This window comes from Melanostigma gelatinosum, assembly GCF_949748355.1.
Source record: "Melanostigma gelatinosum genome assembly, chromosome: 4".
NCBI classification, from domain to species: domain Eukaryota; kingdom Metazoa; phylum Chordata; class Actinopteri; order Perciformes; family Zoarcidae; genus Melanostigma; species Melanostigma gelatinosum.
In genome coordinates, this window is record NC_136637.1 from 25,339,303 (window position 1) to 25,361,698 (window position 22,396).

At 42.6% G+C, this 22,396-nt stretch overlaps 2 protein-coding genes across 5 annotated transcripts in view; one reads left to right on the forward strand and one right to left on the reverse strand.

Moving 5' to 3' along the window:
- The window catches only part of sema6bb (sema domain, transmembrane domain (TM), and cytoplasmic domain, (semaphorin) 6Bb), a 122,133-nt gene extending 110,240 nt beyond the window's left edge, over positions 1–11,893 (reverse strand). The window contains exon 1 of one of the 3 annotated variants that reach the window (XM_079267217.1): positions 11,814–11,893. The gene's annotated coding sequence lies outside the window, so the exon portion shown is untranslated. Of the gene's footprint in view, positions 1–573; positions 618–1,627; positions 1,709–11,813 lie in introns of those variants that run through there. The other 2 variants (XM_079267215.1, XM_079267216.1) reach the window with 2 other exon arrangements.
- A 1,568-nt stretch (positions 11,894–13,461) lies between these two features.
- plin3 (perilipin 3) lies at positions 13,462–22,396 on the forward strand. Of its 2 annotated transcripts, none has more exons than XM_079266717.1 (8): positions 13,462–13,569; positions 17,086–17,173; positions 17,382–17,577; positions 17,856–17,938; positions 18,484–18,715; positions 20,303–20,640; positions 21,048–21,266; positions 21,659–22,396. In XM_079266717.1, the coding sequence occupies exons 2-8, from the start codon at positions 17,105–17,107 to the stop codon at positions 21,797–21,799; spliced, it is 1,278 nt and encodes a 425-aa protein (XP_079122843.1). In that variant the 5' UTR covers positions 13,462–13,569; positions 17,086–17,104; the 3' UTR covers positions 21,800–22,396. The 2 variants fall into 2 exon arrangements, with proteins under 2 accessions (XP_079122843.1, XP_079122844.1); XM_079266718.1 differs by having other exon boundaries at positions 13,509–13,642.

Sequence of the window (22,396 nt, forward strand, 5' to 3'; positions counted from 1 at the left end):
AATTAATTCCCTGTGATAGCACTTCTCCGGTAATTACTGGTGACGTGATGGGTCTACGAGAGGATGTCAGCACATGAGAGAAGAGGGCACCACTGTTCCTCTGTCGTGCCGAAGAAGCTGCAACACTCAGATGATTGATCGTCTGTTTGCACTATTGTTTCCGTCAAAAGAACAGAAAAGAAGAAGAGCCTGGTGCAGTACATCGCCCGCTGTGGTAGCATCTGAGCAGCAGGGTGGAAGGATCTGTGTGTAACCTGTGGCAGCACCTCTGAGCTCTGGCTGTCAGAGTGGGTGACAGCCCAGAGGAAGGGGAATTAAAGAGGCTCTTGTCCTCCAACCGAGGCTGATTGACACAGTCAGAGCGACAGAAAGGTGAGTGGAGGGGCTGGTATTCCCCTTGGCTGTCTCTACCTTTGCACTGGACAAGGAGCAGTGTCTCACTTTCTTTGGATGTGTCTTTCACTGTCCTCCTGCTCTCCTCTCCTCCCCCCCCCCCCGACCACACACACACACACACACACACACACTCGGGTTCATTATAGGAATGCTCTGACCCTCAGGGACTTCACTTACTTCTCGGTCTCTCTTTCCAGTCCACAAACCTCGCCGATGGACAAAAAGCAGCTGAAAGGAAATTTGAATTTGAAACAGGGGCCACAACCAAAACACACAGCTCCAAAATAGAGAAACTTTAGAAGACTCGGAGGCAGCTATTGAGAGTCAGCGGTCCGCGCAGGAAAAGCAAAAAAATAAAATAAATGTGATTCTGACATTATCCAGCCAACTCGCTCAATGTACTGTAAAGATAGCAGCTACTGCAGAGGGAGAGGGGAGGGAGGGACGGCAGAGCATTGGACACCAGGGGCCCAGCGGGTAGGACTGTAGAACGTACACAACCGCTAGCAGGTAACATGCAATCACACAACACACGACGCAAACAACAGGGAGAAAGACATCAAGAGAGGGGCACATTTTTTACCGATCCCATGGTGAACATATTATGCAGTCTCTGCTTCTACAGTTCTGCAACTCACTGGATTAGAACATTTGATTTTGTAATTACCCTTTAAAACAACTGTAATGTCAAAAGGGCAAAATTCCTCCTGACACAACAAGGAAAGTCCCACATTTCTCAAATGAAACAGCTCCTTGTGCAAACCCGGTTTGATTAAAGTGGGTGAGTGACACTGATGACAGCTGATGACACAAATGATCTTGGCCAATACACGATACATAAACTGCCAGCCATGTTTTTTAATCACACGATCTGTGCCTTGTCAATATCCAATCAGTGGATGGATGGTGAAGCGCCTCTTGCTCCGGACAGCGGAGGGCTGCTTGTTTGTGCGTGTCTGCGAGCTACGCAGTATGAAATTGAGAATTATACAATGAAACCGATACAGTAAAGCCAAGATGCGAGGGATTACAGATCAGCTCGCTGTTGTTCGTCTTAACCAGATCGCACAACTCCAATCCTTCATGCCATCAGAGACAATTGTCAGACACAGTCAGATACAATTGATCCAAAGCTTAAAGGCGCGACGGAACCTATAGAGCCCCCAGAGCGCGCCAGCACCACCACCCACCCCACCTCAGACCTCCACACCGGACAGCTCGGGTCACTTACCTCTGATAATCGGGGAGGGGGTGGGGGGGGGGGGGACAGTGCCACCGAGCAAACAGCAGTACGAGTCGGTTGTGAGTCCCGCTGGATCCTCCAAAAAAAATCCGCGAGTGATCAGAGGGGAGAGGAGGCTCGTTGGTGCGCTACCAGATCCTGTGTCTTTGTAAACTACTCCTCCCTGTCGCACCTGTCTCTGGAAAAAACTGATCCCGTACGCCGGCCTGACATCCCTCGGACAACTGTCTCAGGGGTTGTGTGTCCGTGCCCCCCTGCTAGTTTCTACACGCACACAAACACACTCACACAAACGCGGCACCACCTGTCCCCGGTACAAAACAGCCCACAAAGAGCTTCTATGTCGCGCAAAGACACATGGCATTCCCCGTTAGTCTCTGCAGCAATACTCCCTCGCGGACAGCCGTCCGATATCCAAGTGATGTGGAAACACCGGACGCAGTGAATGATGAAAAGGAGAACGCAGTAACAGCCCGTCCAGCACACCACCGGCACCAAACCAGCTGCAACGTTTGGAAATTACATCTGCCGCTGCTCGCCCAGTCGTGTTATCAATCTTCCGTCCCCACAATAGTTGGTCTATCTCGCCGCTGCGCACGACTGCTGCTCTGTCATTGCTGCGTCTTTTCCACCTCGGGTCTCACCGGAAGACAATACTGTCCCTCTGTCCGCAAATGTGCCCCACATCCACAACGCAGAGTCAAGCTCGGGATCCAGCGCAGGGCAAGGTCCCATTCATCGGGTTTATTAAGAATAGTTCCTGTCCCTGAGGCTGCGCTCCGGAGCTTTTGGGGAGGCGGGAGGACCACTGCGTTTGTCTTCTAGCGGTTGTGTGAGCTACAGCATCTCCAGCGCAGCTCCCTGCTCTCATCCACAAGAGACTCCAGGAGCCCGTTTGTGCCAAAACCTGAAGCAGAGTTATGCAGCCACTGGAATGGAATTGGTTATTGGCTAATTGGGCAAATGTTCGTGCCGACACAATCCAGTCATTGCGGCACAAAATCCACTGTTGTCTGTCAACCAAATGTCACGGTGTCAAGATTTATTGAGAAGTGAAATTCGACACAGACACGAGGTCAGACACACACACATTGGGCGCACAGGGGCTGACAAGAGGAGACACTGTTCGTATAGGTCAGCTTTATTCTGAGGAATGTTTCTACCAAAAGAACAAGCGAACAGATCTGAAATGGTGCTGACGTTGAAGTAAAACCACGAGTCAAAGCAGTTTCCCGGTTACGGTTTTTTTCTCCTTTCATTTCTGGAGAATCAGGCAATGCGGACGGGATGTGAATCCGTAGCCAAGGTGATGATATATTTTGGTCAAACACAAGTAATGGTCATACGGGGATTATTAGTTGTTGTAAAATATGTTATTTATGTGTGTTACTTTTTGTTTTATATGCTCAATTAACAGCTCGTCTCGTCAACTGTGAAGCAGCGTCACAGTGGACAATAACAATAATATTTATTGGAAAATTCAAACATCACTCAGTGAAATGTGTCCATTTGCATCCACTTTCATCATGTGATGGCACACACTTAAGGAACAATTTGTTTTCACTACAATTTCTAACTCGGTGAAAAAGAAACGCTTTTCGCCAGCAGTCTCCATCCTTGAGTTTAATATCTTTTCTGTGTCTTCTCATTGAGCCGAAATTAACACAACAGAGGAATAATTTAGTCCCATTAAAATTAAATCTCAACAAGCTTGCAGCCACACGTAATTGTTGCTTTATCATACTTTAGCGTTAGTGTTTGAGCACTACGTCCTCATACTTAATCCAAATAGGACTCTAAATGGCCTGTAGAGGACTCGATGCCAAAAATCACCACACGGAATAGCATTTACAGCACTGGCAACGGATAACGCTGGTGCTGTGGTAAATGAGTTAAGACTTACTGGACCTTGCCATTAAATTACTAAGAGCCAAGGCCACTTTCAAGCTTTGATTTATGAATATAATCTGCTGAAATAATGACTAATAGGTTTGAGGGCTCATGTGTGCAGCTCCCTCTCTTTACCATCTTAATAAAGCTACTGGCCGCAATCTCAAAGCCTTTTTGATACAATCTGCTGATCAGCGTTGCCAAATCAGATGACTCAATTCCTGATTTGGGAGAAATGTGCAAACACAGTCCCCTTCTATCATTCAGTATATATTTAACCGAAGGTTATTTTATTCAAGATTGAATCCAAAAATATATGATTGGATAAAATGTTGATACTTGTGTTGGTACATTATATAAGTAAATGTTTTAAAAGAAGCACTTTCTTTAATGTAATTGTATATTTAAAAAAGAAATGCCAGAAAGATATCTAAGGCTTTTTCTTGGCATATTATTGTTGAACAAGTTCCTTTGTGGAGCTTATGATATGGCCTGCTGTCTGACATTGATATTATTGTCGGACATGTTTTGGTTTGCTTGTTATTTGCAGTTTTGTTTTTCGTCTTATCTTCATTTACACAGCAACAATGTGCCTGCACCAGCACTGTAGTTACCATTATTCATCCTGCTAACGTTATCATCCCTGGCTGCCTGTGACTTTGCAGCATCCGTAATTAAAAATAAAGTTTCTTTTGTCCAGAGGAGACCCGCTCAAAGTCTTTGAACAGGCCAAATCAGGTTACAACAGTATTCACTAACAGCGGAGTAATTATGAGTTGTCCCTACACACATATTCTCACATCCGAAGAAGCATGCCTGTGTGTGTAAAAGAATCGAGGTGTTCAGTCTTTCAATGAAAACTAAAGGACGAGATTGTTTGAGTGCCTGGTCCAAGAATACCAAATGAATACACCGTGGGAAATGTGTTCATTCTTTTCAGAGGGATTTAGAGAAAAAGATAAGTTTGCTGTCTGTGTGAAAACCTGTGTGTGTGTGTGTGTGTGTGTGTGTGTGTGTGTGTGTGTGTGTGTGTGTGTGTGTGTGTGTGTGTGTGTGTGTGTGTGTGTGTGTGAGAGAGAGAGAGAGAGAGAGCTGACACTTTTTATTGCTCTGTCCCTGCTGCTTGACTGCACTTTCACTCCTCCCCCTAAAAGCAGCCACTTTGGCCACAAGTGAAAGTTATGCAATAAAAGGTAAACTGAGTCAACAACAGTCCTGCTACTCTACTGCTGTACATTTAAAGGCGCGTTGTGTAGGATTTAGTGGCATCTAGTGGTGAGGTTGCAGATTGCAACCCACTGAATACCCCATCCGCTACACCCTCCTTTTTCCAAGCCTGTCGGAGAACTACGGTGGCCTTCAGGTGACGAACAACGTGACGGTCCTTCTCTAGAGCCAGTGTTTGGTTTGTCCCTCCTGGGCTACTGTAGAAACATGTTAGTGCACCATGGCGGACTCTGTGGACAAGGACCCGCTTCCTATGTGTATGGGTGTTTAGTTAGTAATGAAAAGTTATGATTATAATCCATTTCTGACAACAAATCCCCCTAAATACTACACAGCAGTCCTTTTGAGGAGAAATATGTTACATTTTTCCACAATAATTTGAGAGACATAATTACTAGTTACTTAGCAGATTCGTATTTTTCAGACATATAGTAAGCTACTAAAATACAATGTTTTTTTATGTTAAATGCCTCAAGCTGCTGCATCATTAAAACAATGCAAACATGTTTAAACTCTAAACCCACTGTCGCCACACTACCTGCCTAGCATCAAACGGCACACAGACACAGTTGGCGACTGGTTATTAGAGCTTAGCATTTAGCTTTAGCAGCTAGATAGCCACATATTTACATTAAGGAGGTGGTGGAGGCCAAAAACAGAGCTAAAAGTAGAATAAATATTGGTCTTACATTCGACAGGTGGCCAGAAACACGGCTCCAAATGAATGTTACGTTGCTCCTTTTCTGCCTGATGGGTATATTTTCATATGGTTGTATTGCTGACCATCCTTAACATGTCACAGGAAGATGCAGGGAGGGGGGGGGGGAGAACGGCCACAGTGACTCAGTACACATACTGAAGCTACTGCTGACAGCACTCTATTCAACAGCTCCATAAAAGTTTTTTTTTTAATCCCCAGATCAGCTTTATTATTCTGTTTCCAGCTAATTTGCACAGAAATGATTCAGGACACAGGAACTTTGAGCCATGTTCGACAAAAGAACTTGAGCCATGCCATCTCCTGTCCAAAGTTTGTGTGCTGACAATAAATAAACGTTTGTTTTTGTTCACCCGTTTTCCTTTCATCCCACTCGCTGTAAGGAGAAGAGCTGCCACGAGAGAGCAAGAAAGCTGAGCAAAAAAAAAATAAGGCAACCGTCGATGGAGAATGCACTGTTTAATCTGTCGTGGGGGAAAGGGCCAGCACAGTCGTACTGCCCCCTGCGGCACCGTGAGACAGCAGGAGGGGAGGATCGCGTGTGCCTGTGTATTAGTAACATTAGGAGGGGGGTTTATGCTGATGCCAAAGTTAGATGAACTCTTCACAGCGAGGGCTTTTGTCTGCTAACCTCCAACTCAGCAGAAAAATGACTGCGAAATAAAGATGCCTCAGTCTCCAGTATGACCATTTCCCTTCCCACCAGAGTCATCACATGGTTCGCCAAGCTGCGAACAAAGGCACACAGACTGCATGCCGGGTTCATGTGATCAGACGCAGTGACTTCACGAGCTCGGCAGTCGCTCTGACGACTCAATTTAGCCAATGGAGCTCAGTCATTTCATAATCTCTGGCTTTAAGACTCTGACCAATTTATTCGTGTCAATAAAACATTTGAACCGTAGAACAAATCAATTTGTAATGACTTGTAATACAATTACCGGTAACAACATTATCATCACAGGCAGCTACAGGTCTCCATCAACCAGCGGTGGAAGTGCTCCGATCTTGAACTCAAGTAAAAGTAGCAAAACCACAGTGTCAAAATACTCAGTTACAGGTAAATGTCCTGTATTCAAAATCATACTCAAGTCAAAATGCACAAGTATTAACATCAAACTATACTTGAAGTAAAACTCACTATACTGAATGACCTATATTATATTACTGGATTATAATTAGAGATGCCTTTAGGTGTTAAGTAATGTTGCAGCTGGTGAAGGCGGGGCTCATTTGAATTACTTTATTTACTGCTGGGTAGCTTAACCTATAATAATATAACATCATTTATACAGCAATTTAAAATTTTGTATTCATAATTCCATCTGTGAAGTAATTAGTAACTGAAGTTTTCAAATAAATGTAGAAAGTACTGTACAAAGTACAATATTTTCCTCCAAAATGTAGTGGAGTAGAAGCACCATAAAAGGTAAAGTACAAGTACATCAAGATTGTACTTAAGTTCAGTATTCGTCGCATTCCACCAAGGAATGTAACCAAGGATGAACATTAAAAAGCAAGTTTGATCTGACACAATCGAACGCCAAATCTCAACAAAATACAGTTTATTAGGATGGTGGAGAAGGAAAATTATAACCAATATATAATTCCTTGACCGAGGCAGTGCTTTTTCTTCTCTCAACTGTATTGCTTTAACCTGATGTTGAAATGTTGATGACGTTACACACTAACACTAAGAATAAGCTGCTTGTGATAACATTACCAGACACACCATCAGCACTGCTAATGCCTCGCGCAGCACTTACGGAGAGAGTCTGTATCAAATGAAACGAGAGAAAATGACCTTGACAGTCCCTGCTGTTCCAGTATTCAGACAAAACACTGCTCAACTTTGAATTGTTCATCCTCTCAGCGTGACATGCCATCAGTAAAAGAAAGACTTTGTTTGGAACAAGTCTGCTGTCATGAAGGACGGATGTTTGCTTGTGAAACGAGCAAACTCAACTTTATAGTTACTCGTGCTTATCCAACTTATTCACTGTTATTTGAGGTCTGTCGTGTTTTTAGTCCGTGGTACTGCACTCAGTCTAAAGATGACAGTGTAATTAACAGTCTTTAATCAATTGAAGGTCTGATTACTTACAAGATTTAGTCTAAATACAAAATAATTTACAGTCGGTGTGTAAACAGGCTGTGTTGTAAATTAGTTGGGACCAATCTCTGTGACTTTATTATTACTGAGCGATACTGCAGCGGCAGCCATCAATCTGTCATGATGAATGTGGTGCAGAGATGAAAAGGTACAGAGGAAATGAGGTGGCGCAAGATGAGAAGGCAGAGGGAGCAGAGACGGCAAGCGCGCTTTGCTATGGCGAGATTTGAAGAGAATAATATTGGAGAAAATAGTGGAAAAGGGTAAAAGAAGCACGAGGAGAGGATCAATACTCAAACATTCAGAGAAATCTTTCATACACAGAGAGGACGATCGAAAACAAGCAAAGCATGGGGACTGTGGTGAAAAAAGCATGCACTGTGCCTCACCCCTCCAAGTCACAGCAGATAGCAACACCTCGGGCCTTTTGGGGAAGGGTCAGTAATGTGCCGTCGCTGTCAAAACTCATACAATCACAACACTAAAGAACTATTTCAGGGCCAGTCAGCTCTGTCCATGTTTCCTCTCCACCTCCGCCGTGGCAGCTGACCTGTTGTCAGGGCTCTGGGGTGAGATGAGCTCTCCAAAATAAACAGGGAGGCCCAGAGAAATAGTAAGGCGTTCAAAAAGCGATGGAAAGTCATACATCACAGAGTAAGGAAATGCTTTCTCTGTGGGAGCAGAGCTGCGACGACCTGTTGGCCATGGCAAGACACTGTTATTTGTTGCTTTTCATTTTGTATGTTGCATGCAGTGACCTGGCATTGCCCATGTTCTCTGACTGTGGCTACAAATCTTGTGGATTATGTGTTTTTAAGGTCTGCTAAAGGTTCCCCACAAATCACTTTTCCAATATCCTTTAAGCCGAAAGGCAAACAGTCATAAAACGTCTGTAGCCAGTTAAGTTTTCCTCGCTGGGCAATTCCACTCAAAAGATTAAAGACCGTTACTCTCGGAAAAAGTTTAACGCATAAAAATAATGACTTTTATGAGCCTTCAGTTTGGGATTGTACTTCATAAACTAACCCAGTGTCTTAGAATGTTCAATTCTCACACCATTCGATGCACATAATTAGTGTAGTAGTTTGTATATTTTGCTTTTGAGGATGGACAGATAAACCTAAGACCTAAAATCCAAGGTTCTGTCCAATAAGACTTCAAGAACAGTAACATAAATGTATTAATTGGGTGAAAAAAAGTACAATAAAAACATGACTTTGATGCAGGCCTACAATATGTAGGCTTCCTTGCCTCGGGGTTAAGTGAGAAAATTGTCTCTTAGCTGGAGAACTACAGCCGGTTAGCTTAGCATAGCATAAAGACTTCACAGAAGGAAACAGCTCACAAGATAACAAAAACTACCAGCACCTTTAAAGCTCGCTAAATAACACGTCATACCGGCACAAAAAGTGTAAAAAAGTCAATCAGATGTTTTTCAGGTCATTGTGGGCCAGACTACTTCTTGGCTAGGACCAGCAACTTCCTGGAGTCTCCACTTCCTCCAGTCTCCACGGCTGCTTCAGGCCAAGAAAAAGTCTGGCACATGAGCTCCCATTAAACAGTAAACAAGACATAACGTGTTATTTGGTGAGCTTTAGAGGCGCTGATAGGTGGATTTGATAGAGAGCCAGGCTAGCTCTTCCCCCTGACTGAATTCCTTATGCTAAGCTAAGCTAACTGTGGTTGGCTCCGGCTACATATTTATCACACACACACACACACACACACATACGAGAGTGCTATAGATCTTCTCATCTAACTCTAAGCAAGAAAGCAAAGTATTTTTCAAGATGTCAAACTGTTGCGTTGAACCAACCTCAATGGAGCTTGAGATCATGATATTGTAATCAGTGCATCCTCTTTGGAAAACATTTAAATCATGAATACTGTGCTTACCAGCATGTGACTCTAGGTCAACCTCCTCTCTCGTTATTATTTCAACATGATGGACGAAGTTCTCTTGCACAACCGGGGCCTTTGCTATGCCTTATTAATATGTTATTGGGCAGAATATGGTCAGGGCAAAGGTCCAGCTCGAGTTTCCACCTGCAGATGATTTGTAGCTGTGTTGTATGTTACTGATACCTCGCGTTGCAAGCCTCCGGAAATTTGTTGCAGGATGTTGGAAATAAGATTCCCATCAATAGTGTCGTGCGGCTGAAACCAAGAAGATCTGGTTAGCTATTATTGGAAGCTAATTTCTACAGTTTCGAGGCCGCTGATGGTGACGGGCAGAAGGGAAAACGAATGCCGAGCCAATGCTTGTGGTGTGATCTCAGCACACCTGAGACTTGTGGATTGATAGTAAACATGAAACAGAGCAAATGGATTTCATTACAGCGTAATTGTACTGCTCCTTTCATTGCTAGCAAAGACCACGTCCTTTCTAAAGTGCGCTTTGATGATGATGGATAGCTTATTGAAACAATTACTCTTCAACATGAAACGACTCACAGTGCACCTGGGATTTGAACACAGTTTTTATGGCATCCCTTTAACATTTGTAGCTCAACTTGCTGCGTTTGTTTGTATCATTTGTTGGTTTTAATTTGGGAATTTGAACAATTTTACTGAAATGAATGTATACAAATCTGTGTCCTGCTACACTGCGTTGCATATGTTATTAAATCATTCACTCATGTTGCACTATTTATTGGTGTTGATCTATAGCAGTTTGTGTCTTTCTTTTCTAACACGACCAAAAGATCGGAAAGTAGGCACTTCTATTTACTGTCGGAAAATATCTTAAAAATAAATCGATATAAATAAGATTGGTGGGTTCTGCTCTCACATCCATGAAAATCTGGTAAAATTTCCAATTTATTGCTGCTATCATCAAAGGTATCTCTTCAGGCAGGAAAGGAGAGAGAGAGAGGGAGAGCAGAGTGATCAATTTACTCCGAGGGACGGGTGATTTTCCTGTTATCTACTAATCTTCAATTACTCAATATCCAGAACAATTTTGGCCTCAATCAACTGATCCAGTGGAGCAGAGTTAAGCGGGAACAGATGAGAGCCTTCGGGGCACATGATGCCAACTCTTCTACAGGAGAGTTGGCATCATGGTGGCATTGGTGTGTGCATTGGTGTGTGCACGGATTTGTGTGTTTGAGTGTGTTTTAGTTGAAGCAGTAAAATGCAGAGGTTGAGATTGCTTGCTTATTCATAAACGTATCAAACAATTGGAGGGAAAGCAGCCAGCTGTCAAAACAACACTCCCATGTTTCCCACATCATGCTATTTCCTGTCACTCTGACCCGTTTGCTTTGACTGCCTCAGTCTGGTGTTACATGATAAACTGGATTTTAAAAGATGGCCAAAACAGGTACAACAGGTCCTATTCAGTGAATTTCTGATCGCAACATCAGAGGTAATCTATTTCCCTTCTCTGGAGCCCGGTGCAGGCGTTTGGGAAAAAAAACAAATGGACACATAATGAAAACTGTAACGGCTTGAATAATGAAAACTCTCTGTAAATGAAGAGGGAGAGTTAATAGAGTTCTAGTGGTGATGACACACAGCGTCCAGCAGTCTCTGTACTGGCTTTACCATGATAAAATGCACAGTTATGTGCAAGTGCCACATGAAGAAGAAAGGTTTTGTGAGACTATGCAATGAGAACGTTAATGAATGTTACAGCTATTCCTCCTTTACCGGCCAAGACTCATTGTTCCTGGAGCTTTTTTAATCTTAAATTCTTTAATATTTAACACAAAATAGACTGGAGTTGTAAAGCGTCTGCAATCGAGAAAGAATCTCAAGGATTTAGATGGCAATGAATCTAACTCAGGCTACAGAAGAAAAAAGAAGTTTAGGTTGACGCAATGGGTAAAGACTGCCCTCTCAGGGTTTCCGATGTCAACTGCAGTTAACATGGTTACCTGACTATCAGCTGTCTGGCTGAGCGCACAGGCAGAGTAGGGAACGGCCCACATTGGCATTCAGAATCACAGTAATCACCAGTAAGATGTGTTTAATTGTAAAAGTCTTTTATATTGATGGTTTTTCTATTTTGCAGTTGTTTTGATCCCTTAAGCTCATTTCAATTAAACTCAACTTTGCCTGCAAACTTTTCAGAATAAAAGCATGAGGACATTTTAGGTGTCTCTTCGTGTATTTGTCAACAACCATAACTTTTCATGTGAAGCATCCATAACTGGTGTATGAACACAGCTTATAAATGAGTAAGAGTTTCACAAAACATTCTTAACTCAAGGTCCACTTACTAGATTTCTTCTGGAGCTTCTCTTGTGGCATCTTGTTGCATCTCATGGCCTTCATTGGGAGATTGGGTTTGCACATTAACCTGGAGAGTGAAGAAGAATGTATGAATGAATCGATACATATTTCATTTATAAACATAACAAATGAATGTAGCTTATATAATACACATGATTTATATATATATATTGACATAAAATACATCATTCTTATTGTATTGTCCATTATCTATTAACTGTTTATGCACAAGTTATACTTGCTTTCTTACAGCATCTCGTTGCATCTTATGGCCTTCATCTGAAGTTGGGGTTTGCACATTAACCTGGATAGTGAAGAAAAATAATTTGTGAATAAATAAATAAATATAATACCTATGATCTCTATGTAAATATCTCATATTTGACATTCACATAAAACATGAAGAAATATTTCTTAATATATTGTCAATTATACATTAACGCTTAATGCAAGAGATATGGATGCTTCACAGGAGAAATTATAGTTCTTGACACAGACATGAATAAACACTTCAAAATCAGCTTACCACTACATTAGTGTGATCTAAAACATTCAGTCTCACAGCCAGAAGAAATGAGCTGCTCTGAAGTCTGGTGCTACGGCAGCTGATTCTTCTGCATCTCTTTGCAGAAGGCAGCAGGGTGAACAGTGTGTGGCTGGGGTGGGTTCTGTCTTTAAAGATCCCTTTGGCTCTTTGCAGGCTCCTCTTCTCACCAATATCACTGATGCTCGGCAGATATGATGTTCTGTCCTGTTATGGGCCGTGCACATAACGTGCCAGTTTGTAATGTTTCCAGTCGGGATGCTTTTCTACCGCTCCTCTGTAAAAGTTAACAAGAATGTGACACAGGAATCTGCCTTCTTAAGTTCCCTAAAGAAACACAGCCATTTATGAGCTTTCTTCACCAGGATGGAGATGTGTGAGGACCATCAGGCTGTTTGTGATGCTGATTTCCGGGAACTTAAAACCGTGTGCTCCACCTCAGCTCCATTAATATAGACAAGGGTGTGTGTCTTTGCCTCTTTTTTTCAAAAAATCAACAATCAGATGGAGATGGACCTAATTTGAACCGCTTTATATACTGCTGGGTAGTTTAATAAACTGTCATGTTTTGTATGTACGATCGTAATCTGAAAAGTAACAAGTAACTAAAGCTGTTAAAGAAATGTAGTGAGGTAAAAAGTTCTATATTTGCCTCTGAAATGTAGTGAACTATCGTGTAGAATTATGAAGCAGAATATGAACGACATACTTCAGTGCTTCAAAAGTATACTTAAGTACAGCACTTTAACATAGGCCGACTTAGTTTTCACTACTTCCCACTACAGATATTGAATTCATCCATCTCAATATACAATCTATGACTTTCTATTATTATGAATGAGTCAGACAATATAAATCTTGTAAAATAGGGACGAATCAGCAAGACAAGTCCAAACTCCAGCTGAGTGAGTACAGGAGTAAAAACATGAAACGAAACAAAGTGGTTTCGTTATTATGTATCAATTTAGATTATTTAGCTGTTTTTTTTTTAATGATTTGATTGCACCGGATGAGACAGCTGTGATTGCCACTTCCGTGCTGTGATTCAATTGGTTGAAAGTTTACCAGAACTCCGCCTTTCTGCCCGTAATGTTCCTGTGCAGCAGCTGAGCCACACAGAAAAGAGAGCCTTGTTGTGGGCTGGTCCAACATTACACTGCAGGTCACCCAACGACAAGGAGCGACAGGCTGCCAGCGAGGTCAGTGGCTCACTTAAACAGCTCCGTTCTGTTTTTAAGTATACTTCTCAAACACGTGTCGCTAAGCTAACTGGTAAGTTAACAAACGTCAACTAACTTAACTCTTCCTTTCGAGGGGTGAAACAACTACTATACTAAATGCTTACTTTGCTCGTCAACGTCGATGCGTTGTATCTGCCCAGAAGTCCCGATAAATAAGAAGCAATTGATGCGAAGAGGGTTGTTGTTTGCTGAAGTGACTTTGAACAACATGTCATAGTTTCTCATCTGGGTTGAAGTTCATCAACCACGAACTGAAACAAATGGCGCGCCCCATTGAGGTGACACGGTGCTGTGTTCAAAAGCAGCTGGAAGGGTGGGAAATCATCCTCTCGGCAGAAATGACACAGTGCACGTTTGTCACGTAAGAGTGCTGCGGTTAAACCGTGCTTTCTCTCCACAGTGGCAAACACAGAGCACGATGTCTGAGCCTGGTATATAATTATATTGTTTTAGACAGACCCTTTACACACTACAATGTCTATTTGTGACCTCATAGTGCGTGTACGTGAGCTGGGAGCACATACTTTATTCTTTTTCTTAAGTTGTTTCATTTTAGGGATTTTTAGAGGCCTGGGAAAAAAAATCCAATATTGTGTAATGGATTTTTTCCCCTTCCTTCCTGTAATCATCTTATTGCCCCTTGGAGGGTTTTGACACCTGAGCTACAGGTTCTGCTCTCATTAAATGCGTTTTAACCAATGCAAATTGATTGTCACTGACCTGTGTCTACACTATTTTAGATAAAGTTAAAATGTATATTCCACTTTTAAGAGCCTAGCTCTTTCCTGTCTTTGGTTAATTTAATCGTCACTGTTTTTGTCCACATTTAAAATGTATTTCTTTCTAAATTCTCAATCCGTCAGATCGGGGACAGCTGTGTCTTGGATGAGCTGTCGACCTCTTTGACCCACTGGCCAGAAGTGATCTTTCTTTTGTGTCAGCTGCAACACTGCCGGCTATTGCAAGTGTCTCAATAGTTTCCTGGAGATGTACCAGCTTGTCTATTTAAAATCAAAGGTCACGTAATGTTTCAGCTCCAAAGGGAGCATGGCAGTTTCTCTCTTTTTCTCACAGGGGCTGATGTGTCTCAACATGGTGAGGATGTGCAATAGCAATTTTTCGAAGCGCTTTTGCTGGAGTCACTTGCCAGCGGGGTGGTTGTTTCCGAAAGTCTCAAACAGCTTAGTTTGTGTTGCGACAGCCGTCCTCGTATGTGCAGTGTCGCTGAGAAGTATCTCGGGTTCATCGCTCGCTCGATAGCAGGGAGAGAATAGCATCAGACTTTGCTTTGTAATAAAACCAGTGACGATGTCATCAACTGCCACTTGGAAAGAAAAAAATATGTTGCTCAACCAAGCTGTTGCAACAAAATGCAATTTGCAATCGAGTCTGGAACGCCACAGGTCATGAAACATATCGGAGAGCTTTTATTCACCCTGATATCTAAAATAATCTGTGAAATGATGAGACAGTGGTTCTGTATAAAGGTCGTCCATTGTTTGAATTGCTTGTGTTCTGTATATGAGGCTCATCTCTTCCATCTGTCAGGTGGTGGCGCCTAATCTACCTGAGCATTTACAGCATGTTGGCAACGCGGCTGCACTCCACACGCTACTGCCGCATGGTTCCCCCCCCCCCCCCCCCCCCCCCCCCCGCAATATGATCGGATAGGCCATGTCCTTCTTTGATTCGTCCGCCCTATACATCAGGTCAACAAGGGTTAACAACCAGTGTTTTGGTAAATACAGATGGAGTCCACTAATGTCTCCCTGTGCTGTCTGGTGGCACACAAACAGATGCCGTCCACATGGTTGGGAGCACCGGCTATCACGTTTTTTCCTTTGTCGATTAATGGCGTGCAAGAAAATAATGGAAGAGCCACAATGTGTCTTTTTTTTTCTCAGAACCCAAGGCGACAAGTCTTCAAGTCGCTTGGTTTTTTTTTTTGTCTGCCGGCAATCTGAACCCCAAAGATATTCAGTTTGCTCTCGCATCAGACGAAGAGAAGCAGCAAATGCTCACGACTTACAAACTCAAACCAGAGAATGATTGCTACTTTTTAATCAAAATAATTACAGATTAGAAAAACAGTTTATTCAATCGACTGATGATTTAATTGATGTTTCCACTCGACTTGAGATTTATAAATAATTGGAGAGTTCCTCTGAGGAAACTGATGGATATTTTTCCTATATTTTCTGTCATATATATTTTTTAATTACTTAATCCTGAAAATAATCTGCAGGATTCTTAGTTGCAGTCTTAATTTACATACAGTATAACCTGATACAGGCTTTTATCCATACCACCCTCTCCTGCAATTTTTCCCCATTTTGTGTAAAGTTCATTGTTTTACCCTTTTCTGACCCAATTTAGTGTTGGATTCAGCTTCTAGTTAAAGCAATAACTCATTGTATTAATGGAACAGGGTAGCAGTATTTCACTTGAGTAATTCTTTCGGCCTAGTTTTCGATTTAAAGCAGTATTTTACGAAAGCAGACTTGCAGTATTGCTCAATATTTCACTTAAGGATTTTCACTTGATGTAAATGATATCGAGGTCCATTTCTCCTGCACGCCTTCGTGTGAGCAATCAATCTCCAGCGTCGGTGCCCTGCTGTTTCACAGTTAGCCATTATTCATGGCTTCTCTCTTGGCTCTCATCCATAGTTTTAAATCAGACTAACTTCTGGAGCCCCAGAACTCTTTCTCACATCATGAATATAAACTCCTTTCATGTTTGTCACCTTGGGAGGCATGTATTGTTTCCGGATACACGTACTAAGAGGTTGAATGTTAAGCTAAATCAAAGGGAAAATACATGTCTTGTGATGCTGCCGTCAAGACTTCCATGAGTTCAGGTTGAAGTTTTCCTTGACGCACAGATGATCATGAAACTGTAGCTTCTGGTTGTACCCCTGATGGCACTAAATGGAGAAGTTTGTATGTAAGTTTAGAACTCACGCATTCTAATTCCCCACCTTGATCTACCAAACATTGGCCGCATTAATCCATATTTTCAAAAGCAAACATTTTCCTCAGCCTCTGATGTTAAGACTTTAATGTCTCAAGATGCTGTATCGCTTTTAAAATGCAAACATATCGCCGTGGGAAGAAAACAAGAAAAAAAAAAAACACTAAACGCCAAAAGAAATGTATCGTTATCCATTATTTTTACTTTCAACTTTGACACAGGGTGCTGACTGGAAGTGTCTGCGTGGCTGCACCATTTTGTTTTTTTTTAAGAGCCGTTTCAGCCTCATTGCATCACAGTGTTGACAAATGAATTTAACATGGTTGAGTTGCCTCTCTGCCCACATTCTTAAACCCTCTGACAGGACAGCGATTCCATTTCCTGAAGTCATAGGACATATCTTTCTCTTCAAGATAGCCACTCAAACAATGAATATCAGATGTGTTTCATCATGCATACCAAGTGCTCTCTGCTTTTCACACTCCATATTCCATGTCACAGATTGAATCCAGCACTCACAATGGCAGACAGCGGGAAGACTAATGAGACTGTAGCGGCAGCAACAGGACCAGCTAATGGAGACCAGCAGGTGAGGAGCACCTTGACCCAGAATGACATGTATTACAAAACCCCGAGGCATATTATGAACTCATTTGATGCTCGATAAGCCACTGTGGGGAATCGATCATTATCCTGAACTGAAAACTTAAACTGTACAGAAAAGGGGCTTGCGTTGCAATTCCCAGTCTCTTTTATGTCTTTTCAATCACAGTAATGGCTGTTTTTCTTCGTCCTAGAATGTTGTTTCCCGAGTGAGCCACCTGCCTCTGGTCAGTTCAGCTTGCGAGGTGGTTTCCAGCGCCTACAGCAGCACCAAAGACAGTGTGCCCTTGCTGAAGGGAGTGATGGATGCGGCAGAGAGTGGGGTCCGAACCCTGGGAGCAGCCGCGGCCACGGGGTCAAAGCCGCTGTTGGACATTATAGAGCCACAGCGTGAGTTCTGCTCTCTGTGCAAAAACGAAATATGATGTAATGTATTTGCAATGCCGGCGCACTATTACATGAATATTGCGAGCTTGTTGCGCATTAAAGGTGTGAGACTGATGTCTGGCTAGAATGCAACAGGAGTAGAAATGGTTCCTGTTCGTTTACTGGAGGTGTCATTTTAAGATCTTACTGTTTAAATTAGCAGAGGTTTCTTTTGAGCATCAAAACATTTATTACTCTTCCTCTTAAATTATTAGCGAATTTCTGTGGCTTACTTGTTTCAGTTGCTACAGTGAACGAGTACGCCTTGAAAGGACTGGATAAGATTGAAGAGAAGCTGCCTATTCTTCACCAACCAGCAGACAAGGTCAGACATTTTGGATTTATTAATTCTAATGTGTGGCGTTCGGAGTCAGGGGGGTACGTTCATAAAGCCACTTCGATGGTGTCAGTGGCCCCTGAGTGCTCTCTTGTCTATTAGACATTTAGAGTGCTGCTGTCAGAGGCTCACCGACCCGACTGTCTGAAACCCATTTGGCAAAAATAGTTCTATTTCTTTTAGTAACATTGGTACATCAGTTGATAGACAAACATTGAATAATATTATATGCGAGAATTTGAATTATTATTTCTATAATTACTTCATCGAAACGGATGCGTTCATTTGACAGCACCTCAATGTTAATCGCACTGGGTCATTTTAGAGTGACATTCCAACTTACACATCCACGTATCGAGACGCTTCAAACACTGCTGCAGTTGTTAACGAGCCTTCTAAATTTAGGGGCGCGGTCACGAGCGCAAAATGAAGATGTCCTCATCATACCCTGTTATCAAATATCAATAATGCGATGTAGAAAATACATAAATTACTCTGCAAGCATGACTCATAATCTGCTCTTTCTTCCTCAGCTGGTGTCGGACACAGTGGGTATGGTGTACCAGTCTGTGGCGGGGGCCAAAGATGCTGTGATGGGGGCTGTGATGGGCGGTATGGAGCTGACCAGAGCAGCGGTCAGCGGCGGTATCCTCACCGCCATGGGCACCAGGATGGGCCAGATGGTCAGCAGTGGGATGGGCCTGGCCCTCAGCCGATCCGAGGACTGGGTTGACAATAACCTGCCACTCACTGAGAAGGAGCTGGGTCAGTAGCTCTATTAGTTGTGGAGAACATAATCAGTCGATTTAAAAAAATAAAAAAAAATAATAAAAAAAACACACATGGGAGGAGATGAACCCATCGCTGAAGTACAGATGGTGTCTTTTGACAGTTGGATCAAATGAAGCAGAGAACAAGGCTGCCGTTGGAATTAGTTAATTATGGGACAACCAGCGGACAATTTATTTCTATCACAGATGACTGTAAATACAAACGAACAAATTTAGGGCATTAAGAGTCAGTAAGTATTCAGTTTTTCAGCCAAGTGCTTCATAAATTACGTGGATTTGGATCACAGAATATATCTTTTAATGTATTTCATGAAAACAAAAGCGATTTACTTTCTCTTTATTCCTTAAAAATGCCAGTCAAGATCTACCGCACCGCCTTTATGTCATATCTGGCCCTTTTTGTTCTTTTTACATTTGCACATGCAATCAAAAGATACATTAGATAAACTAGTTCCACATTGGCATGTGAGAAAGTACATCTACTTTCGGTTATCCATTATTAATGCTTCAGTTTCGCTTTAAAGTGGAACATTTTAAAGTTTAAGGTCAGCGATTAGCCTCTACATCCCTGACATGACTACAAAGTTTAATTTCATACATTATAAATTGTGGCTGGCATTACTGCCATTCACTGAAACTTAATTTAGTCCATAATTATGTGTGAGTGGCGGCATTTGCACTATTTTCCATTTACTATGAGTGTCAGTAGCTGACACCGTGCCCTTGCTTCACTGATCTATAGATCAAACGGCAAATTTGATGAGACTGTCCAAAATAATTATCAATATAAAGCCGGGGTGATGCAGCAGGATTTGGGGGGGTGGTCGTGATAAAAGTGTTAAATTCTCCTACTGTGACTGTATCTGACACGCATGAATGTTTGATGCTATTCATAGACGGGGAGGCAGGACATTCCAGTGAACTTCCCCTCTGTTAGCTTGGCCCATGAAGGCCTGACAATTTCCAACTCTCACAGCTTTGACACCTGCTACTGTGATGTCATGACAACCTGCCATACTCAAACATAGCGACAATACTCGAGGCAACTGCTATCAGCGGCGGCAAAGTACCCGTAGTAGCAGCAGTGCTCTGGGGATTTCTGGATTTGTTCAGTGGTTACTGTGGCGTTTAACAGAGGCACAGCGAGACAGTCTTTCTGCGTATCACCTAGCTTCCACAGGCGGATGGTTGGGGGGGGTTTAGGTCTCTCTTGAGCAGATGCGCTCTAACCCGGTCAGAGTCAAGTAGGCCAACTCGGAACAGATGCACCAGTTGGCACAGTGGGAAGGAGCCCAATGTGCCTCCATCCATTACTCAAAACATGTCCGTCAGCGATATTGCTGTAAGCAAGGCGAAATACTGCGATTACTCAATCGAATTCTAGGACAAACTGTCATCGTATAAAGATCACAATACACCATATGCGTAAAATTGAGTAAAAAACATTCTAGAATCTCGACTTTGTGCTCGCACCTAAATATTTAATGTCATTTTTACTTTTTTTTTAATGCATAAAACATCTCTTCTGAATACATATTAGGTTAACACTGTTCTCTCTCAGCTGCTGTGGCTGAACCCGCCAGCAGTGAGGTGACTACCCCATCGAGCCCCAGCTACTTTGTCCGCTTGGGGAAACTCTCCGCCAAAGTCCAGGAGCGAGCCCTACAGCAGTCCCTGGTCCGCGCTGGCCATGCCAGGGATGCCACCTACACGACAGCGGCTCAGATCACCAGCACTCTGGACCTGCTGGAGGTCGCCCGTACCAGTCTGGGTGCCGCCAGTAACCAGATGGGAGGCGCCCCGGAGCAGCTGCTGCAGCGCTGGACAGAGTGGAAGCAGAAGCAGGCTGGAGCGGGACAGACTGAGTCAGAGCCAGATGGGACCAGAGATGAGGCTGAGGTCAGGGCTGAGGCATTTGGGGAATAGACTTGATGGTTTCTAACCAGATTATGTTTGCATTTGACGGCATTTAGAGTGCATACTTTACTGTACATAGAAAGCATGTATCCTCCAAAGTCACTTGGAGTACCACTTGAACAAATTAAAGATCTAAGAGCATGACAGTGATAAGAACAAATCAATAAAGTTAGCAATACATCAGACTGTATTTTAGTGGCTGACAATGTCTTGTAATGCTCCGACAGATTCATGTGGGATAGGAGTTATGTGACATTGTGTCATCAGCAGGATTGGGATGGGATTACCTAAATAATGGAAAGGAATTGGGAGGAGTTATGTCGCAGCTTAATTATTTTTAATATGCAAATCATTTATATCTTCTTTTTATTTCCCCTTTCCGTTCACAGCAGCTGGAATGGCGCGTCCTCTCCATGGTGCACGCTCTGAGTGACCAGCTGAGGTCAGCATGCTCCAACGTGGTGTCAAGTGCTCAGGGTCTGCCAGGTGCAGTCCAGGACCAGCTCACCAGCGCAAGACGATCAGCTGAGGAATTGCACTCCTCTCTGGGGACCACCAGCACCATCACGCCCCTCCTTCTGGAGCGGAGCCGCCACCACCTGAAACAAGTAATAATTGCAGCTCTGTCTTTACCGCAGCGTTTTGTTTTTGCTGCATCAGCTTAGCTAAATATAGTGTAGTGCTTGAAGTTTAATTGTCTTTTTTTTTTCAGTGCCATCACTTCTCACAGTTAGTTCTTCATTACCTTTTTATAAGGCTGCTTGAGTAATGAACAGGAAACTCCTGCATACGTCACATAAACAAACATCCACCAGGGGTGTCTGCTCATTCATATGCATTTATGAAACTAGGACAGTCAAGCTCATGTTGTATTTAGTTATGTACACGCATAACCTCAGTATTTCCTACCCACAATAAGCTTAGCATATTTATAAGGTAGTCTTCTTTTGATTAGGGTTAGGTAATATTGAAAGTGATACTAGTATGTGCTTGTTCCCAGGTTCAACAGTCTCTGGACGGTGTCATGGAGTATCTGCTGAACAACACACCACTCAACTGGCTGGTGGGACCCTTTGCTCCTCAGGTCATTGAGAGGACGGAGGGAGATGTGGCGACGGCGCAGAGCGGACCACACGACTAGACCTGCAAGAATTTCTTGTTTCTCCACGAGGGTGACAGAAGACTGGTGTATAGTGTAGATGGGCTGTTTGCAAAAAAATATATATATCTGCTTGCTCTAATGATCGCTGTTTTTTTCATGATTCACAACATTTTCAAAAGTTAATGACACTACATTTGTGACGTAGAGGTTAATGACTAAAAGCTCTGACGTGGCCATAGAGAATTTAAACATCTGTGCACTTTATTATATATCCTAAAAGATAGAAGTATTTTTTACATATGTTGAAGATGAATCTATGCATGAGCCCAAGACTTTTGTTAGTGCCCAAAAAAAAACCAAGTTGAAGCGTTCATAGAACTAAGCCAATGAACTGAATTTCCTTTTGTGTGGATAAAACAGCCAGAAGCATTAATCAGATGTAGAGGTAACAGTGTATTCATTTGGCTTCAGATTTGCAGTTTTGATTTCAGTATTTTGTGTCTGGACCTTGATGGGGTTCTGGAAGCAGCTAATAAACTGTCAATGAGCTTGGCATGTCAATACAATAGTTTTTTTGACACAGCACAGTATTAATGTATCTGTACTGAATACATTCATTAAAGTGTTTATTCCTGA

Coding starts and splice junctions, on each gene's coding strand:
- plin3 (XM_079266717.1), top strand. CDS start 17,105: ATGGCAGACAGCGGGAAGACTAATGAGACTGTAGCGGCAGCAACAGGA. Junction 17,578..17,855: donor GGACATTATAGAGCCACAGC/GTGAGTTCTGCT, acceptor TACTTGTTTCAG/TTGCTACAGTGAACGAGTAC. Junction 17,939..18,483: donor TTCACCAACCAGCAGACAAG/GTCAGACATTTT, acceptor TTTCTTCCTCAG/CTGGTGTCGGACACAGTGGG.